At 41.9% G+C, this 18,770-nt stretch overlaps 2 protein-coding genes across 7 annotated transcripts in view; one reads left to right on the top strand and one right to left on the bottom strand.

Moving 5' to 3' along the window:
* Positions 1 to 1,673: 1,673 nt before the first annotated feature.
* Positions 1,674 to 12,571, bottom strand: SPRING1 (SREBF pathway regulator in golgi 1). Its single transcript, XM_039505540.1, has 5 exons — positions 11,520 to 12,571; positions 8,595 to 8,748; positions 5,436 to 5,587; positions 4,330 to 4,443; positions 1,674 to 3,544 (listed from the first exon to the last, which is right to left on the bottom strand). Exons 1-5 carry the CDS (start codon positions 11,634 to 11,636, stop codon positions 3,461 to 3,463), a joined length of 621 nt encoding a protein of 206 aa, XP_039361474.1. The 5' UTR covers positions 11,637 to 12,571; the 3' UTR covers positions 1,674 to 3,460.
* Positions 12,572 to 12,652: 81 nt separating this feature from the next.
* Positions 12,653 to 18,770, top strand: part of RNFT2 (ring finger protein, transmembrane 2) — a 75,793-nt gene continuing 69,675 nt past the window's right edge. For 5 of the 6 annotated variants that reach the window (XM_039505537.1, XM_039505538.1, XM_039505539.1 and 2 more), the window contains exons 1-2: positions 12,656 to 12,695; positions 16,607 to 16,708. The gene's annotated coding sequence lies outside the window, so the exon portion shown is untranslated. Of the gene's footprint in view, positions 12,696 to 16,606; positions 16,709 to 18,770 lie in introns of all 6 variants that reach the window. The other variant, XM_039505535.1, reaches the window with a different exon arrangement.

Raw genomic sequence — 18,770 nt, 5'->3', positions numbered from 1 at the left:
TGGCAGGTAGAATCACTAGATCTCATATAATGGGGCTGTCACTTTCATAACCAACATATAAAATTTATAGTCACATGGTAATAAGCTGATACTTCAAAAGGAGGAAGGGTAAGTTTCTGGCATGCCCCACTGCAGGAATCTCCTGTTGGCACTCAGCTACCTCAACAATCAGATTTCCCAAAGGAGAATAAGTTTCTATAGGCTAGCTCTCAAACTTTGCCTTTTTCAGACCATTACGAGAAACATGTTATTTCTCTTTATGGAATAGAAAAAAATATGGTTCCCTGTTTGCCCGCACCTCTTTCTTAATTATAATACATTTACCTTCACTGTCACTTCTCACCCTATTGCATTATCTGGATTTATTGTTTTGCTACATCTACCTTGTAGTACAAGGGCACAAAAAGACTAGGAAAACAAGTGAGGTTTTAAAACACATTAGCTAACCTTTTACATACCCTTTTGCCCCTAGCAGACCGAGGATTTAGATACCTTTACAGACGCATGAGCTGGACACGGTACCCCCAGAATTGACGATGGCCAGCTAACACGTTTCTAAACTCCACATATTTCACTAGTCTAGACGGGAGACAAGAAATTCCCCTATGGTTGTACAGGCTGAGCTTTTCTTACAATTTCCTACCACCGCCATTCTACCAGTGATATCAATGACAGGGGGTCTAGTGTAGACAAAGCATTAAAGTGTTTTACTACCACATTGTTTAACCTAAAAACTCAATCCAAATAGGAAGACACGGAAGAAAAAAATGCCAGTGGCTGGTGATGCTGCATTGTACTAGAGCTGTACCGGAGTGGTTGTGCACTTGTGAGCAGTGTTAAAATACAGCTCAGCATAAACAAGGCCTTAGACAAATCTGACAGTCCTCTCTGAATAAGACAGGCTCAGGATGGTACAGGGACAAAGCGCCAGACAGCCAATGTGATCTTCTTAGTGTCAAAGAGGGTATCACCTTAGACTTCACGCTCCATTAAATCTCAAAGTCCTGGTCTACATTTGTTTGCTGGCATAGCTATGATGATAAGGGGTGTGATTTTTTCACACTCCCAACCAACACAGCTATGTAGGCAAAAGCCTGAGGCGATGTATACATGACAGATGCTACCAGCACAGCTACAGTGCTGCAGCTCTAGCACTGTAGGGCAGACACTTGCTACAGTAATGGAAGGAATTGTTCCATCACTGTAGTAAATCCACTCCCCCCAAAAGGCAGTAGTTGGGTCAATGGAAGAATGCTTCTGTCATCCTACCTGTGTCTATTATGCGGGTTAGGTTGGCTTAAATACATCTCTCGGGGTGTGAATTTTTCACATCTCTGAGTAACACAGCTAGGTCAACTTAAGTTTTAGGTATAGATGCAGTTATACTGGCAACACAGCCCTTTTGCCAGTATAAGCTGCATCTCCACTAGGGGTTCTGCCAGTATAGGTTTATTGGTTCAGCTATATCTGCCCATCAGTAGGCAGCTGCCATGCCTAAGTACCATGCTTCTCCAAGCCTACCAAAAAGCACATACATACAACTTTATGTACAATGATGTTTTTTCCTGCAAGTTGCCATAAGAGGGCAGCAAATAGGAGAAAGGATGGTGACCGGATAAAATTCTGCTGTCACAGCTCCTCGAAATACAAGTTTTTAAGACTTTCCATAGGACTTGCTGGCAGGGACATTTTATTTTCCGAGACCTTATCTCATTTGAAAACTTTTAGGAAAGGATGAGGAAAAAATGCAAGTGAGTTTTCACAATTTCACGTATCAGAGACGGCTGGCAACTTTTTAATTCTTGCTTGTGCCACATGCAGTTTAACTATAAGCACAACAGAACAATCTGCAATGGGATAAAGAATATTTTAACAAAGGGATGTCATAGAATACCAGCCACATTATTCTAATTTCTTAATTGGGTAAATTGCTTTATCCCAAGGGAGGAATAAGAGGTATTGATTAACATACATGAGCACAAAGTCAGAACCATGGCAACACACAAGGTGCAGAGATATGGTAGAGGCAAGAGTGAAAGAGAATAGGAGTCAGGTGCTATATACACCAGAACTGCCTCCTTTGGCTTAGTGCTAGGAGTCTGACTTTCAGGAAACAAATTCTCTCAGCATTTAGAAGTATGGGAAAAACATTTCTCCCAACTCCCTTCTTTCAGGCTGGCCTCACAGAGGCATCAGAAGAAAAGATTTAAACTGCAGCCTTCAAGAGTGATAGGAAACTGCAGGGGGAAATCAACACTGTGTTCAATTAGCATGCTAATTAGATTGAAATCTCAAACTAGAGAGTCCTCCGAACAGCCAGGTCAGAACCCCATGCTGGAATGTCATTAATAAGCTGTTAATAGAACTATTGCAAAACTGGCCACTAATCTAACTTCAGAGGAAGGCTAGAGCCACATGTCCTGACATTTTAGTCTAATTACTTACTACATCAGGATCCCATTAAAATCAGGATCCCAAAACATCTCAGTCCTTTTGCTTCCTTCCCCTGCACAACCAGGAGCGAAGCATTTTGGAGCCATGCTGATGTGCACTACAAGCAGCAGAAGCCTCAGTACTTCAGGCAAGGAGATCTGAATAATCAAGAGTTGGGTTACCCTGTGGGACTTTCTTTAGGTAAGCTTTTCTAACTAGGATGGCATATGCATCCACTCATAAAACACCCCAGCCCATTCTGAGCTCTACTTTCTCTCTCATGTTATGGGAACTGAAGGCTCCAAGAACTCCAAAGGGGACTTTGCTATGCCAGTTTAAACTGAGAGGCACACAAAGACTATAGGGATGGGCCCCAGTAAAACAAACAAACAAACAAAAAAACCCTGACAGGAGAGAGAGATGAGTTATTTTGGTCAAGATGAAGGATGACCTTTCTTCAGGATAATCTATGGCTTGGAAGGAGTCAGCCAATGGCTACAAGAAACATCAATACTTTCAGCTATTCCATATAAACCCAATAAATAATTCATAGTTACATATAAAGTCTGCACTGTGGATGCTGAAGGAGATAAGCTCCATAGGCATTTTTTACCTTTTACGCACAAAAAAATCCCTCTTCATATCTACAGCAGTTGGTCTAAAGTCCATGTTCTTTGGGGATATAATTTAACTTCTATGTACAGATGAAAGGCTGTATTATGCCCTTTTCTATGCTGATCTACAGACTAAATCCATTGTGTGTATCCTAAATGGTAGCTCTTCAATTAGATTAACCATTCAAAGGATTCCCTCCCACCCATCCACGGCAGGTCTATCATGTTCTTCAGTCTAAATAGGAGAGATTTTCCCAAGAAATAAGTCCCAAGCTTAGACTGCAAATCACTCTGTTTGTCTTTGGAAATCTCAAGATGAGAGTTTAAGCTCTTGTACAAGCAGCTCTTGTCTTGCAGTTCCAGACGCCGATCCTCAGTTTGTTTTCCCCATGTTAGTTCAGATTATGCAGCTTTCAAATAGGCAGGAGCTCAGGGGGATACTCGCCATAGCAGTACTTTGCAATGGGGTCTCTGTAGGTGTTTTCGTGCTGCACGCTCTGTTGGGAAGAGAGGGAAAAGCCCTTAGGAACAACACATGCTATTAAAAAGCAGCTCTCCAGTGTAAAATACCTCATTCCTCTCCCACAAAGGACAGATAGCAGTGGTGTTTATATGGCAATGGCTGTTTCACAGACACACCATCATAGTATCTAGGGAGCAGAGCTTTTAAAAAAAAAATTAGCTGCAACATTACAACACATGGTCGCTGAACTGTAGCCAGAAGCTCCTTTAGAGGAAATACCCAAGCAGGCTGGAGTCAGACTGCTCAAGTTCCCATGCACACATTCTAATCAAACTCTAATCGAACCCAAAACATGCACCTATAAGAAATATAGGGCCTTCTCTTCATTACCGTGGTAAGTCGACCTAAGTTAGGCTACTCCAGCTACGTGAATTTCCTCTAAAGGAGCTTCTGGCTACAGTTCAGCGACCATGTGTTGTAATGTTGCAGCTATGTGAATAACGTAGCTAGAGTCGATGTAGCGTAGGTCGACTTACCACAGTGTCTTCACTGCACTGTGTCAATGAGACACTCTCTTTGGTCGATTTCCCTTACTCTTCTCAGAGAGGTGGAGTACCGGGGTCAACCGGAGAGTGCACTGCCGTCGATTTAGTGGGTCTTCACTAGACCCGCTAAATCAACCCCTGCTGCATCGATTGCAGCAGCGTTGATCTCCTCGTAGTGAAGACAAGCCCATACATTCATAGCATCAACACCACCTTCTCAGATATTTTTGGCACCTCCCTTCCCTCCTCCACTTCACATGCCACAGCATCTGACCTGTGATGAAGTCCTGCACTTGGCCAAGCACAACTCAAAGTGATCTTCCACTGCCATGAAGAGGTTCTGGAAAGCAATAGCTGCCCGGTTCAGGAAACGCTCCAGGAGAAGTTGCTGAGAGAGGCAGAAATAATAAGCACCTTGTGTAAGTTAGTTACGGAAGGGGAATAGAGAAAAGTGGATTTCTTTGTTAGCATACACTGAGAATTTGACAATTAAAGTTACAGCAGAACAATTTCACCAAACTGTTCTTCTTACACTGTCTTTTGAAAGGTTTATTAGCCATGCTTTCTCAGTGCTCCATTTTTTAAATAATAAAATTCAAAGTAGCTTTGGATTGTGCCTGCTTAATGGAACGTAGGGAAGTGCTGCAGTGCCAATACTCAAGGACCATAAAAGACAGTTGAAAATGAGAGTTGGTCCTGCTTTGAGCAGGGGGTTGGACTAGATGACCTCCTGAGGTCTCTTCCAACCCTAATATTCTATGATTCTATGACTGAGAGATGGAGACAAAGGTCCCAGCAGCGATGGAGTAGCGACAGCAGGAACTGGTAGGAAGTAGCCCAGGGAAAGAAGATTTTGGTCCAGTTGTGCTGCCAAGAGATGAGGCAGCAACCACATGTTTCCCCACCAACCCAGTGGCGGGATTGCCTGCCACTGCTAGGGCCCTGAGCTGGAACCTGGTGGAGCAGGGTGGGCCTGGGTCCCCTATCCCCGACCCAGTGTGCGAGGCTGGCAGTGCACTAACCTTTAGGCCAAAAGGCTGGCACACCGACTGCCCAACGCTGCCAAGAGGGGGCACCCTGACTCAGAGGGAGGATGGCTACAAATGAGTTTTTCTACTGTCTTTCATAGAGAATTTTGAAATTTACGGCTCTCTTTCTTAATTGGAATGAAGAAATCTCAGAATGCCTTGCAAAATGGACTTTCCATCCTCCACAGAGCTCTAGCTGTTATTGTGAAACAATTTCTTACATGGTCCTAGCAGGCTTTCCCTGTTTCCAGCCCTCTTCACAATGAGTGCACACACTTGGCCAGCTGGCATCTGAGGATCTCAGCCAACTGAGCAGGATAAGAACTTGAAAAGCAAGAGGCACTCTACGCACCTTGTTGGGCTGCAGACAGCAGGAAACGCAGTACTCGTACACGCTGCAACAACCATTGGGCAGGCAGCTGTCACAACTATAGAGCTTTGCACTAGGTACGTTGATGTTACAACAGCCATTCACCAACACGTCCTTCCTTTCACAGATGTAGCCTGAAAAAAAACAGAGGAAAAAGTGGTAACTTACAGAATCTACTCTGCAGGGCCTCCCACTGGAGCAGAGTCATGGAAAGCAATGGGGCTATAATAAGGAACACATGTACAAGATTAGGACCCTATCATTTGAGAACAGGCAAGTTTGAGGAATGCTGCTGTACACCAATGACTGATATGACCAGGTGGCCCAGCAGATGCTATTTGGAAATAATGAATCTTACAGCCAGTCTGTCTCTAACTCAATACTTTGTAGATAAATATATTGAACTAAAATACATTCAAAACTTGCACTCTTCCAAATTTGCCATAGTACTTTATTTTTGGGGGCATGGGTAAGGGTGGTTACAGTAATTTCACCCAATACCTCTCCAGATAGATCACTGCCCGTCTCAATCTGAAAAAGAATCCTGTCACCTATACACACTATTTAGTGATTGCAGTAATCCCTAGGAGCGACTGTCGCTTGATGCAACATACGCAAACTCACTTTAAACTTGCTAGTTTGGCTACCGGAGTAGCCAAGCCGTGGCAGCAAGAGCTGCACAAATCCAAGTGAAATCCTGGGTAATTACTTCTGAGGCTAGCCTGCACTGAAGTTCACACTGAGGCAGCGTCAGTGCTCCAGGCCCCATACTACTAAATTAAAGCTATTTTACATATATCAGCTTGCGCTGCAATCACACCCCACGATTATAGTCTAGATACGCCCTGTATACCAAACAGACTCATCCCTTAGGAGGAATCTTAACTGAGTAGGTTCATTATGAACCTTTCTAAAGAAGTAGCATCGCTTCAATGTTTTAGGGAATATGTACACTAGGAACTTTGGGGACTGGAATTCAAATCCTAGCTTGACTCACAAGTGAGAGTGAGTTCAGTAGATCAGTGGGGGGCCACAAGCTGGCTTCAGGGGGTCCGCCAATCAGGGTTAGCATTAGACTCACTGGGGGCCCACGGCAGAAAGCCAAAGCCCCATTGCATGGGGCTGACACCTTGGGCCCCGAGTCCCACCACCCAGGGCTAAAACTGAAGCCTGAGCAAAGTAGCTTTGCAGGGGCCCCTGTGGTGTGGGGCCCCAGGCAATTGCCCTGCTTGCTACCCCCTAACACTGGCCCTGGCTTTTATATGCAGAAAAATAGTTGTTGCGACACAGGTGAGCTGTGGAGTTTTTATAGCCTGGGGGGGGGGGGTGTCTCAGAAAGAAAAATGTTGAGAACCCCTGCAGTAGATTTCAGTTTAGTCTCTACTTGCGTACAACACAAAAGTTACTACACAATTTTTGCATGACTGATGATCTCTCGTCAAGAAAAGCCCAGTGCTGGAACCACAAGCCTTGCAAAGCTGTCTGGGGGGCAAGCTTGTACAAGACTTGCTTGCTTTGACAGTGTCTCCCTCGGTGTTTGGAAAGTAATTAGCGCATTTGGAGGGATTTTGCAATCTAAATAATAATAGTAATATAAGACAGGGGAGACTGGTCTCTCACACTGAAAGCACTTCATTCGCCTATAAATTTCACATACACACACATGCTAGGTAAATAGGGGAGTCATTGGAATGCAGCATTGATTTCTCCATCTTTTATTCTTGCAAAAACATGTCTTAAAAAAAAAAATCCTGGGAACTCCCAGTCATACCAAAGTTGATTTAAAATTTTCAGTCTTTTAACTCAATGGCCACAATCCTTCAGACACTTATGCACATATTTAACTTTTTAAAAGTGTGTAGTTTCATTGCCTTTAAGGGGACAACTCACATACTTACAGTTAAACAAATTTAAATGTTTGCAGGATTGGTGCCTGTACCATTTGTTGGGCCATATCAAAGCAGGTGTGACTAATACATTATTTATATTATGGTACAGCTTGGTGTCGAGGACCCTGCTGTGCTAGGCACTATACAAAACAAAGATGGTCCCAGCTACAATGAGCTTACAAAAAATATAATATATGGCAGCCCCAGGCAAAGTAAACAATATAAAGTTGCAATTAGAGGGACATTGCACCTATGCTCCTGGCATCCTGTAGGGTTTCTGGCATGACAGTGCTTGTAAGTATCTTAAAAAACAGATTTGCAATAATAAAACAATGAAGTTAGTTGAGCATTTGAGCAAGTAATGAATCATTTTCAGACAAGCCAAAAGTAAGAAAAAAGATGTTTGTAGTGTACCTTTAAAAGAAAAACTGCATGTATTTTACCTCTAATGGATGTAGTTCTGAAATATGCCCTTTGCATTCCTATTAAGAGCAGACCAGCTAGATACATTCAAAAAACTTTAAAATGGCCATTGATAAGGGTGAGTGGCCAGTGATCTTAGAGTTTTATTGCAATAAAACATGAAAAGGAACTAGGGTGGAAATGTAGCCTACGCCTAAGCCATCTCACATTATGAACCAGTCAGATCTCAGAAACTAGGGCAGGATGGGGTCAGCTTCAGAACTTGGATGGGTCCATTTAAGTGCGACAGAAAGTGAATCCTGCAGAAAGCATTCTGCTCGTTTCCCTAAGTCAATACCGAACCAAAATTCCAAGCATGGTATTTTTAAAAATACGTAAAAGTGAAACGACTGGAGTTTTTACTGTCCTGGCTAAATTCAAATTTCAAGTAGCAATCCCTCCACTTTAGTGCATTCCCACTAGAGTCAATTATTTTGTTGTGGGAAATGTCTCAAATGCTACTTCCCTATAACAGAACACTGTCTCCAGATGAAGTGAAGGGTGTTCAGCAATGTATGCAACTCCCTCTGGTGTGCTGTTAAGACAGTTGTTGTATTCACCCCAGAAGTAACTACAGCCATTACTGAACATCCCTTGCTTCAATTCTAGGTGGTGTTCTATTGCCAGGAAGTAGCATCTGAGACAACATTTCTACAACAGAAGAATTTACTCCCGTGGGAATGCACGAGAGTGGAGGGAATTGCTACTTGAGGGTCCCAGCAAAGTCCAGAGGGTACACACAGTGCTGAGCATTATGGTTTGCAGGAAAGGCTCTTATCAGTGGCCTTACCCAGCTCATCCGTAATGAATAGCTTCCCCTGGACAGAATTTCTGCACTGGTTACTCCGCTGACTGCTATTTCCCAGGCTGAACTGCACCTTCCACATGATGGGCTCATGTTCCTGTACTTGGAGAAGATTCCGATCACGTACCGTCCTCTCTTCCTGCAACGAAACACAGCAATGCAAGTTAACACACAGTTCCCTTTTCTTACCCAACTCTGTGTTCCATTCTCTCAGCTGAACTCTAATTGTTGCAATTCCCAAGACAGAAAGAAATTGCAAGAAACTAACGCAGTATGAGATATCACACCAACAGCCTGAGACAGTGGTTTACCACATACTGCGTGTAACACTAAACCAACATCATAAAAATAAAGGGTGTTGTAGATATTAATTGCAGGACTATTTAACACATCCTACCTCAGACATTATTTCAGGCCATAAAAGTAGCATTCCTTTCTCTAAGTAACATACATTACAAGTTGTTTCACCCTCTTCCTAGTAACACAAAGAATGCTCTCCCCTTTCCATCCCTCACCAGCTCTCCTTACAAACCAGGGACACTAAGAACAATAAAATGGGCACTTCTGTAGTACCTTTCATTCAAGGATCCCAAAGCACTTGGTCAACATTCACTTTGAATTAACTCTTGCAACCCACTCCTGGAGAGGTTTATTAGATATTGTTATTCCCAGTTTAAAATGGGAGAAACTGAGGCAGGTAGCACTGAAAGCCTACATTTTCCAGAAGCATCCACTAACTTTGTGTGCCCAACTTGAAACACTTGGGCCACATCAAAGAAAATTAGGCCCTTTCTATGCACCAGTTAGGTCAAAAAGAGCTGCAGTTTCTCGGCACCTCTGAAAGTCAGGTTCTGCAGATGCTCAGCACTCAAAATCACTGGCCACTTGTAAAAATTTGGCTTAGCTTAACTCATTTACTCAAAGTCATATAGGGAGTCAGTGGGGCAGCCAGGGCAGAAACCAAGAATCCGGACTTCCAGTCCCCCTGTTCTAGTCACTAAAACACACTCCCTTGCAAGATCTACTAATGCTCCAGACAGGTCAGACATTCAAAGCTGCTTTTGTTACCTCACCTCGAATAAAGAGGTGATATGTGATAGAGGCAGTTCAAGAACAGCCAGGCGAGGTCATTTCAAGATTGCCTTTGGAAAACCATCTTACACATGCACTTTTAAAGCGGCTCTGAAGAAAAAAAGAATAGGGCTTTATGTGGGTGCTGCTTAAGAAAGTACAGGTGTCCAGAAATCTAGGCCTCATGCTGGACTTATCCTAAGATTGTAACAATCCTAGAGTAAGTCTCGCCGTCGAGACTCTATATTTTTCTTTAAACAAAGATCTAATTACAGGGATATTTTTAACAAAGCTCATTGACAAGGGGGAAAAAATGTCCTGACCTTTAATAAAAGGTTAGTTCATTTAAAAAAAAAAAAAGAATTTACACGTGTAGAGATTTTCAAGGTCACCTAACGGAGTTAAGTATTCAGCTCCCATTAGCTTTCACCATTTATGATATTTGCTTTCTTTCTGCAGATGCTCAGCACTCAAAATCACTGGCCACTTGTAAAAATTTGGCTTAGCTTAACTGATTTACTCAAAGTCATATAGGGAGTCAGTGGGGCAGCCAGGGCAGAAACCAAGAATCCGGACTTCCAGTCCCCCTGTTCTAGTCACTAAAACACACTCCCTTGCAAGATCTACTAATGCTCCAGACAGGTCAGACATTCAAAGCTGCTTTTGTTACCTCACCTCGAATAAAGAGGTGATATGTGATAGAGGCAGTTCAAGAACAGCCAGGCGAGGTCATTTCAAGATTGCCTTTGGAAAACCATCTTACACATGCACCTTTAAAGCGGCTCTGAAGAAAAAAAGAATAGGGCTTTATGTGGGTGCTGCTTAAGAAAGTACAGGTGTCCAGAAATCTAGGCCTCATGCTGGACTTATCCTAAGATTGTAACAATCCTAGAGCAAGTCTCGCCGTCGAGACTCTATATTTTTCTTTAAACAAAGATCTAATTACAGGGATATTTTTAACAAAGCTCATTGACAAGGGGGAAAAAATGTCCTGACCTTTAATAAAAGAAGGTTAGTTCATTTAAAAAAAATGAATTTACACGTGTAGAGATTTTCAAGGTCACCTAACGGAGTTAAGTATTCAGCTCCCATTAGCTTTCACCATTTATGATATTTGCTTTCTTTCTGCAGCTCACTGAGGTCCCAATCCTCCAACCAGATTTACACAGGCAGGCCCTTCTGCCTGCATGGCTCCTAATGTAGAATTAGGGCCTTTGCTTGGAGTAGTGGGTTTCACTTTTTGTCCCTCACGTACAATGCTGTTATCCTGCTTGAGATGGCATTTCACAACATACATTACAAGAGAACACTTGGAGCCCATAAAACTTGCCAGTTGCCCTTTAGATCCCATGAACACGTTGCTATGGCGTATTACTGATATAAAACTTTCATTTTCCACAGAGTCTCAGGTTCAGGCTCCTAACTAACAGCACCCTTAAATCTTACTGATGATGCTGGCAGAAGTAAAGGAGACTAGGATAAGATTTTGAGATCCATCATTAACACAGGTTTTTTTAAAAAATCTTAGCATTTTAGCATATTATTTTAGGTCACCATCAATAATTCACAGCCTGCAAGAGAAATCATTTTTAAAATCTCTCACAATGTGTTGCAAGTTTACACATGGTGGGGGATGTTCTCTACTTCTCAGAGCTCACAGACCTGCAGCAACCACTAGGCACAGTACTTACTTCAATTTGTAGTCATACAATGGGAGCCCTTCCAGCAGTAATAAGCATCATATTTGGCATTAAGTGTTTTTGTAGAGCTGGGCCTTGACCTACAGAGAAATGGGGCAGTGAGGGGGTGGGAGAGACAAAGAAGAAAAGCAATACTGACCTGTTTGAAGGTACTGGTAAGGAAATAGATGAGGGAGAGTCCAAATACAATACCCAGGACCCAACGCTTCCGCAGCAGCCTGCGCCACACCATTGACACAAAGTGCACCATTCCCATATACACCTTTACTGACACTGCTCTGCTCTGGAACTGTTGGTTTTTCCCCTTGTTGCACTAGCTGCACCAGGTTCTGGTTCTCCCTGGATTTTTCTTTCTCATTCAGCCACTGCCCTTGCTCGTTTGGGGTGGGGGAGGGGGATGAAAAGAACCCCTAGAGGTAAACTAATTTTTGCAGGAGTGCATTAATCAGCTGCACACTGAACCAGCCTGAGAAGTCTCTGGAGGAACTGGAAGACCACAAAAAAACCCTTTTAAAATAGAAGCGATAGCTTAAATCCTAACAAGGAGTTTGGGACTAAACACAGAGAGAAAAAGCCACAGCTTTTCCTGTGTGAGCAAATTTTCAAACAGAGCTGTTTAGGGGGGGAGACACTTCAGGAGGGTTCTGGGACCTTAAAAAGCAAACTGAAGTCGCAGCTACAGTCAGGTCCATCTAACTATCTTCACACGTCGATTTAGCATGAAGCAGAGGAAATCGAACAAAACACACTAGTTTAGAGAGGGCACCTTCGCCAAGCCAAGATGCCCTCCAGTCTCTGAAAAAAAAAACGGAACTACCACGCCAGCCCGTACCTCTGTTGCTAGCCCCACTCCCCCGCGTGGCATGCTCCTAAAAAGAGCATGCTAGGATCTTGTGTGGGGCTCCCAGCCTCCTGGGCCTGTCTAAATCAGGGGTAAATAACCTCTCCTCCTTTCTCAGAAAAGGATCAATCAAAAAACAACCCAAAACCTAGCCGCTGATGCCGAAGCACCGAATCTGAAGCAAATGCGCCGCTAACTCACCCCTTCCTGCTCCCTGCTACTGTTGCCTGCAGCAAAGGAACCTAAACAGACCCGCTAAGTGCTTCCGCTCCGCTCCCCAATCCCGCTCCCTGTAGCCAGCTGCCCCCGCCTGATAGGCTGCGGGAGCGGAGGGAGGGAGGGAAGAAGTTACTTTGTGTCTCTCCTGGAAGAGGTGGGGGAATCGGAAGTCGCCCGTCACGTGGGTGGCTTTGTTTATTCCAGTTGGCTTGGCAGGGTTTGGATGATGGACCCTGTGATGGCTGGATTGTGAGGGTAGGTAAAGGAGCGCTGTGCTGTTTGTCCTCCTCCTGTCTAACGCGGTGTGTTCTGTGTGCAGTGAAATACTGCAGTGGAAAAGGGATGGTGACTATGCGGTATCGGTGTTTATTGTGCTGCTGCGTTCAAAGAAGGGGGAAATTTCTCTCCTGCCCCCCCCCATGCAATTCTTTAGCCGCCTCTTTCATCGTAAATTTCATTTTTCAAATCTCAGAATAGCTGGGGAAATCTGAGCACAGCCAGAGGAAATATCAGTCATTCCATATCAAATCAAACACTCGGCAGCCTGAACCTTGTTAGGTTAGCTTCAAATTGCAATGTATTGTGAGGCATAGGGACAGGCCTATGTGTGTGTCTGCATAATAAACAGACAAGGTTTGAATGTCTGCTTTTTATTCCGTATTTGTACAGCGCCTAGCACAATGGGGGTCTTAGTCCTTGACTGGGGCTTCTAGTTAGTACTGAAATACAAATAATAAAAATAAAAACATTACTTTTTCAAATATGACCCATTAGAGCATTCTGTTCTTATACCTAATTAGTATAGTACTCTTTGCCTGTGATGTGAACACTTGAATACTGTGCAATCTTTGACAATCCAAAGTCCTCTGTTAGCAAGATGTATGTAGCCTGATTTGTTTTTTCCTGATATAAATGCTAGTGTGCACATGGCACTGCAGGTGCAAAATTACCATATGTCACAACATGATGTGGAACTGCCAAATCCAGACACAACTCAATCATTCAGTGTTTAAGTTAGGTATAGGGCTTTTCATTAATTGCAATTAACTCATGCGATTAACTCAAAAAAATTAACTGCAGTTAAAAATTAATTGTGATTAATCGCACTGTTAAACAGTAGCATGCCAATTGAAATTTATTAAATATTTTGGGATGATTTTCTACATTTTCAATATATTGATTTACAGAATACAAAGTGTACAGTGCTCACTTTATATTATTTTTATTACAGATATTTGCACTATACAAATAATAAACAAAAGAAATACTATTTTTTAGTTCACCTCATACAAGTACTGTAGTATAAGCTCTTTACCATGAAAGTATAACTTACAAATGTAGATTTTTTTTTGTTACATATCTGCACTCAAAAACAAAACAATGCAAAACTTTAGAGCCTACAAATCCACTCAGTCCTACTTCTTGTTCAGCCCATTGCTAAGACAAATAAGTTTACATTTACGGGAGATACTGCTGACTGCTTCTTATTTACAGTGTCAACCGACAGTGAGAACAGGCATTCTCATGGCACTTTTTTGTAGCCAGTGGTGCAAGGTATTTATGTGTCAGATATGCTAAATGTTCATATGCCCCTTCATGCTTCGGCCACCATTCCAGAGGACATGATTCCATGCTAATGATGCGCGTTAAAAAATAATGCATTAATTAAATTTGTGACAACTCCTTGGGGGAGAATTGCATGTCTCCTGTTCTGTTTTATCCACATTCTGCCATATATTTCATGTTATAGCAGTCTTGGATGATGACCCAGCACGTTTGTTTTAAGAACACTTTCACAGCAGATTTGACAAAATGCAAAGAAGGAACCAATGTAAGATTTCTAAGGATAAATACAACACTCGACCCAAGGTTTAAGAATCTGAAGTGCCTTCCAAAATCTGAGAGGGACGAGGTAGGGAGCATGCTTTCAGAAGTCTTAAAAGAGCAACACTCTGATGCGGAAACTAGAGAACCCAAATCACCAAAAAAGAAAATCAACCTTCTGCTTGTGGCATCTGACTCAGATGATGAAAATGAACATGCATCGATCTGCTCTGCTTCGGATCATTATTGAGCAGAACCTGTTATCAGCATGGATGCATGTTTTCTGGAATGGTGGCTGAAGCATGAAGGGACATATGAATCTTTAGTGCATCTAGCAGATAAAATATCTTGCGATGCCGACTACAACAGTGCCATGTGAACGCCTGTTCTCGCTTTCAGGTGACATTGTAAATAAGAAGCAGTCAGCAGTATCTCCCGTAAATGTAAACAAACTTGTTTGTCTTAGCAATTGGCTGAAGTAGGCCAGAGTGGACTTGCAGATTCTAAAGTTTTACATTGTTTTATTTTTGAATGCAGTTATTTTTGTACCTAATTCTACATTTGTAAGTTCAACTTTCATTATAAAGAGATTGCACTACAGTACTTATAATAGGTGAATTGAAATATACTTTTTCTTTTTTTACAGTGCAAATATTTGTAATCAAACAAATTAAAAGTGAGCTCTGTACACTGTATTCTGTGTTGTAGTTGAAATCAATATATTTGAAGATGTAGAAAACATCCAAAAATATTTAAACAAATGGTATTCTATTATTGTTTAACAGTGCAGTTAATTTTTTTAATTGCTTGACAGCCCTAGTTAGGTGTCTTTTGAGATGACATTTACCCCAATGGTATCTGGCCTTAGGTTTGTAATACTGTGTACAAGGCCAAAGATCAGCTGTCCTATTGGATCCCTAGGGAATCGTGGCTCCTAACCCTTTGGGGTTCTCTTCACTGCCCCCACTATGGCTGAGACCTAAAAGGAATTCACTTTGCGAAGGACCACGCTTGGCTTAGGTAGGGGAAAACATTTGAAAAGACAAATTGATGGATAGTCACTCCATAGCACAAGCTAGTGGAGCCCCAATAGTCTGAGCTCAGCGGGAGGGGGATGTCAGGAACTCCTGAGTTCTCTCACTGACTTCTGCTCTCATCCTGCGATCAGACCTACATGGGCAGATCTCTGCTATAACATGGAGCTCCGTGGCTGTGCATAGGCACAGGAATCTGCTTGCACGGATCAGACTGACGCCTTGGGCAAGTCACTTAATCTCTCTCTGTCTCACTCCATGTGTAAGATGGGGGTGATATTGTGTATGTAGCTTGCAGGGGAGTTGGAAGAATGGGTTAACATTTACACAGCATCTGGCGGGAGAAAAAGTAAATTGTTGTTAAAATGCTAAGTATTGCCACCGTAATTGCAGCTTCAATTTTATTTGCAGGGGAGGGGGCAGAGGGGGGTATCTTTTATAATATATTCTGAATCCTAAAACACAACCTTGGATTCAAAAATGTATCTAATCAAAGGGCTGCCATGAATTACAAAGAAGATGTTTGTCATCAGAACAGTGCTTGTGGTTAGAGTGTCACCAAAGATCCTGAATGGAATTACTCCCTTGGAGCTCATGAGTCCTTCAGCCCATCTGCGTACGCTCTGTATAATGTAGTTTCAGCCATGTTCCTATGCAATTTGTGGTTTTTCCCAACTCTCTCGCTCTCGCTCTAATTCCTCTTCTTGCTATTGACTCTTATCCAGCCCTTCATCCTTCTGAAGACACACACAGTAGACTGTAATCTTCAGGATCAGGCTTTAAAAACCAAGGTCCTCTCTGGGTTTTGTAGATATCAAAATCCTGTGGTACTCTTTAATAGTACAGGCATCTGCTTCTGTATTCTAGCCAAAATATCTCTTCTATCCTCATTGGTTTGTCACTTAGCTCCACCTCTGAGCTGGCTACATTTCAGTGTTGGGATGTATATGTGGGGAGGTGGGGGTGGGTATGTGTATCTTATAATTTTGTGAAATGCTTTGGGAGGAAAGGTTCATGCAAAATATTTATTTTGATCCTACTCCTGCATCTTACAATGCACAGGTGGACTCCTTTGCCTGCACCTAGCCTCACTGACTTCCCTATATGTGCATCCGTCGGCTCACGTGTCGTAAGTTGCAGGACCAGGATACAATTTGCATGGCCTTTTGCTTCTCTGCCAAAGAAATGCTTTATTCTGTTTCCATGTGGGGCTTTAGGAATAAAGAATGAGGGATGAGGAATATGGCAACATAGGCAAAATGAGCAGAAAAATTTTGAAGTTAAATCTTTTTTTTTCTTCTTCTATAGCTTCCCACGAAGTATAGGCTACACGTCAAACATGTTAGGATATTTGAGGGAGAGTTGGGAAATATCACCAGAACAACTGCGGTATATCCTTACAGAATAGAGGTATGTGTTTACCAGGGTGGATTGAGTTAAATCAAAGTGATTTAAGTCACTGATTTTAATTGTGATTTAAGTCAGCAAGCAGGAAACCTTGATTCAAATCACAGATTTTAATCATGTTTTGTATTTGTACTTTCTAGTTATTTTCCTAAAGAGAGGTTCATTCTCCTTGGTTGGTTCCCATTAAAACATGTTGATTTGCAGCTTAAATATAGCCTTTATCTAAATGTGGTGCTTCTTATTGCTAGTCTGGAGGATACACAATGTCTATACACATTTATTTAAGCAATTGTTTAGTTTAACTTAAATTTATTCAGGTTCTTAATTTTTACATTTTTTTATTAGGTTAGAAAATGATAAACAATGCATGTCTTATTTACTAGTTAATCATTCATTTTTACTTGTGATTTGTGACAGCTCTATTTGGATGAAAATTCAGTTAAAATGCACATAAACAGCATTTTAATTTTCTTTTATTAACTAAAAGCTACCTTTACATGTGCTGGATACATAAGAAAAAAAGTTGATCAAGAAGCTCATCAAAACATGTTTTGCATTTAAAACAAACTGTTTTATTAAACATAGGAAGTATTGTCTATAATTAGTTAACTGAACTGATTTGTTTCTGGTTACCATGTCCTTCAAGATTTTAGAACTAGTAGATCTCTCTCTCTCACACACACACACACATCTAGTTTTTATTTTGAGATTGGAAGAGGAAAACAAGCTTTCCTGCTTTTTCAACTTCCCGATTGGTTTCTTAACTCTGAATGAACTAGTCATTCAGTTGAACCAGTTTATACAACTGAAACAAAGAGCATGGCTACACTTGCAGCTGTACAGCGCTGCTGCGGGAGCGCTCCCGCGGCAGCGCTTTGAAGTGCGAGTGTGGTTGCGGCGCCAACGCTGGGAGAGAACTCCCCAGCGCTGCAGGTACTCCACCTCCCCATGGGGATTAGCTTACAGCGCTGGGAGCTGTGCTCCCAGTGGTGGGGCACTGTTTACACTGGCGCTTTACAGCGCTGTAACTTCCTGCGCTCAGGGGGGTGTTTTTTCACACCCCCGAGTGAGAAAGTTGCAGCGCTGTAAAGTGCCAGTGTAGCCAAGGCCAAACATTCTCTCTGCACCTGCAGCAGGGGCTACTGCTCCCAAAAGCTTGATTAGCATTTCAATAAACTCTGGTTCCAGGTGTTTAGCCAGTGACTTCCACCAGCTTAGTGGCGTGACTTTCTTTAAAACTTGACAGCAAACATGTTCTGTTATTTTTTTATTTAATTTAAATGTTTCTGATACATTAAGCCCAAAAGTTTTAATTTAGGTTCTCAGTTTCAAATGTATAGGTTTATTTATTAAAAAAAACCAAACCCTTGTATTTAATTTAAATTAAAAAATCTGATTTTTTTAATAGATTTATTTTTTTAAATCATCAATTTTGATCCATCCTATATGTAACTAATATACACCTCTACCACAGTATAACACGAATTTGGATATAATGCAGTAAAGCAGTGCTCTGGGCAGGGGGGTGCTGCGTGCTGTGGCGGATTAAAGCAAGTTCGATATAATGCGGTTTCACCTATAACGCGGTAAGATTTTTTGTCTCCCGAGGACAGCGTTATATCAGGGTAGAGGTGTACATATAACGAAACCTTGAAAAGTTAAGGAAAAACAATTAAATTAAGTGATGTTGAAAAAAAATCTCAGTGAAGGATTGCATAGAATTGGAAATAAGGATTTAATGGTTCTATTTCCAACTCTCTTATAAACTGTCAATTTGACCCTTGGCAGGTCACTTAAAAAAAAAAAAAACCCAAACCTCTCAGTGCCTCAGTTTCCCCTGCAGTAAAATGGGGTAATCATGCTAGCCTTCCTCATTCATGTCTGTGTGGCACTTTGATACTAAAGTGATGACACATTTGTTTCTCCTTTCAGAATGATTATTTAAAAAAAATAGTTTCATGGACTCAAAATTGCTGCTGGAAAGAGAATAAAAAATAAATAAAACCTCATCCCAATTCTGTGACAGGCTACTATAGCCAAGGGTTTCAGGTTATTATAATCTCTG

This window comes from Mauremys reevesii, linkage group 18 (assembly GCF_016161935.1).
Source record: "Mauremys reevesii isolate NIE-2019 linkage group 18, ASM1616193v1, whole genome shotgun sequence".
NCBI lineage: Eukaryota > Metazoa > Chordata > Testudines > Geoemydidae > Mauremys > Mauremys reevesii.
The sequence above is the reverse complement of the archived record's forward strand: the minus strand, read 5'-3'. Positions and strand labels throughout refer to the sequence as shown.

Excerpts from the sequence above, each read along its gene's own strand:
- SPRING1 (XM_039505540.1), bottom strand. The coding sequence starts at position 11,636 with ATGGGAATGGTGCACTTTGTGTCAATGGTGTGGCGCAGGCTGCTGCGG. Across the intron at positions 8,749-11,519 it reads TTACCAGTACCTTCAAACAG|GAAGAGAGGACGGTACGTGA; the intron begins GTCAGTATTGCT and ends GTTTCGTTGCAG. Across the intron at positions 5,588-8,594 it reads ATTCATTACGGATGAGCTGG|GCTACATCTGTGAAAGGAAG; the intron begins GTAAGGCCACTG and ends GTTTTTTTTCAG.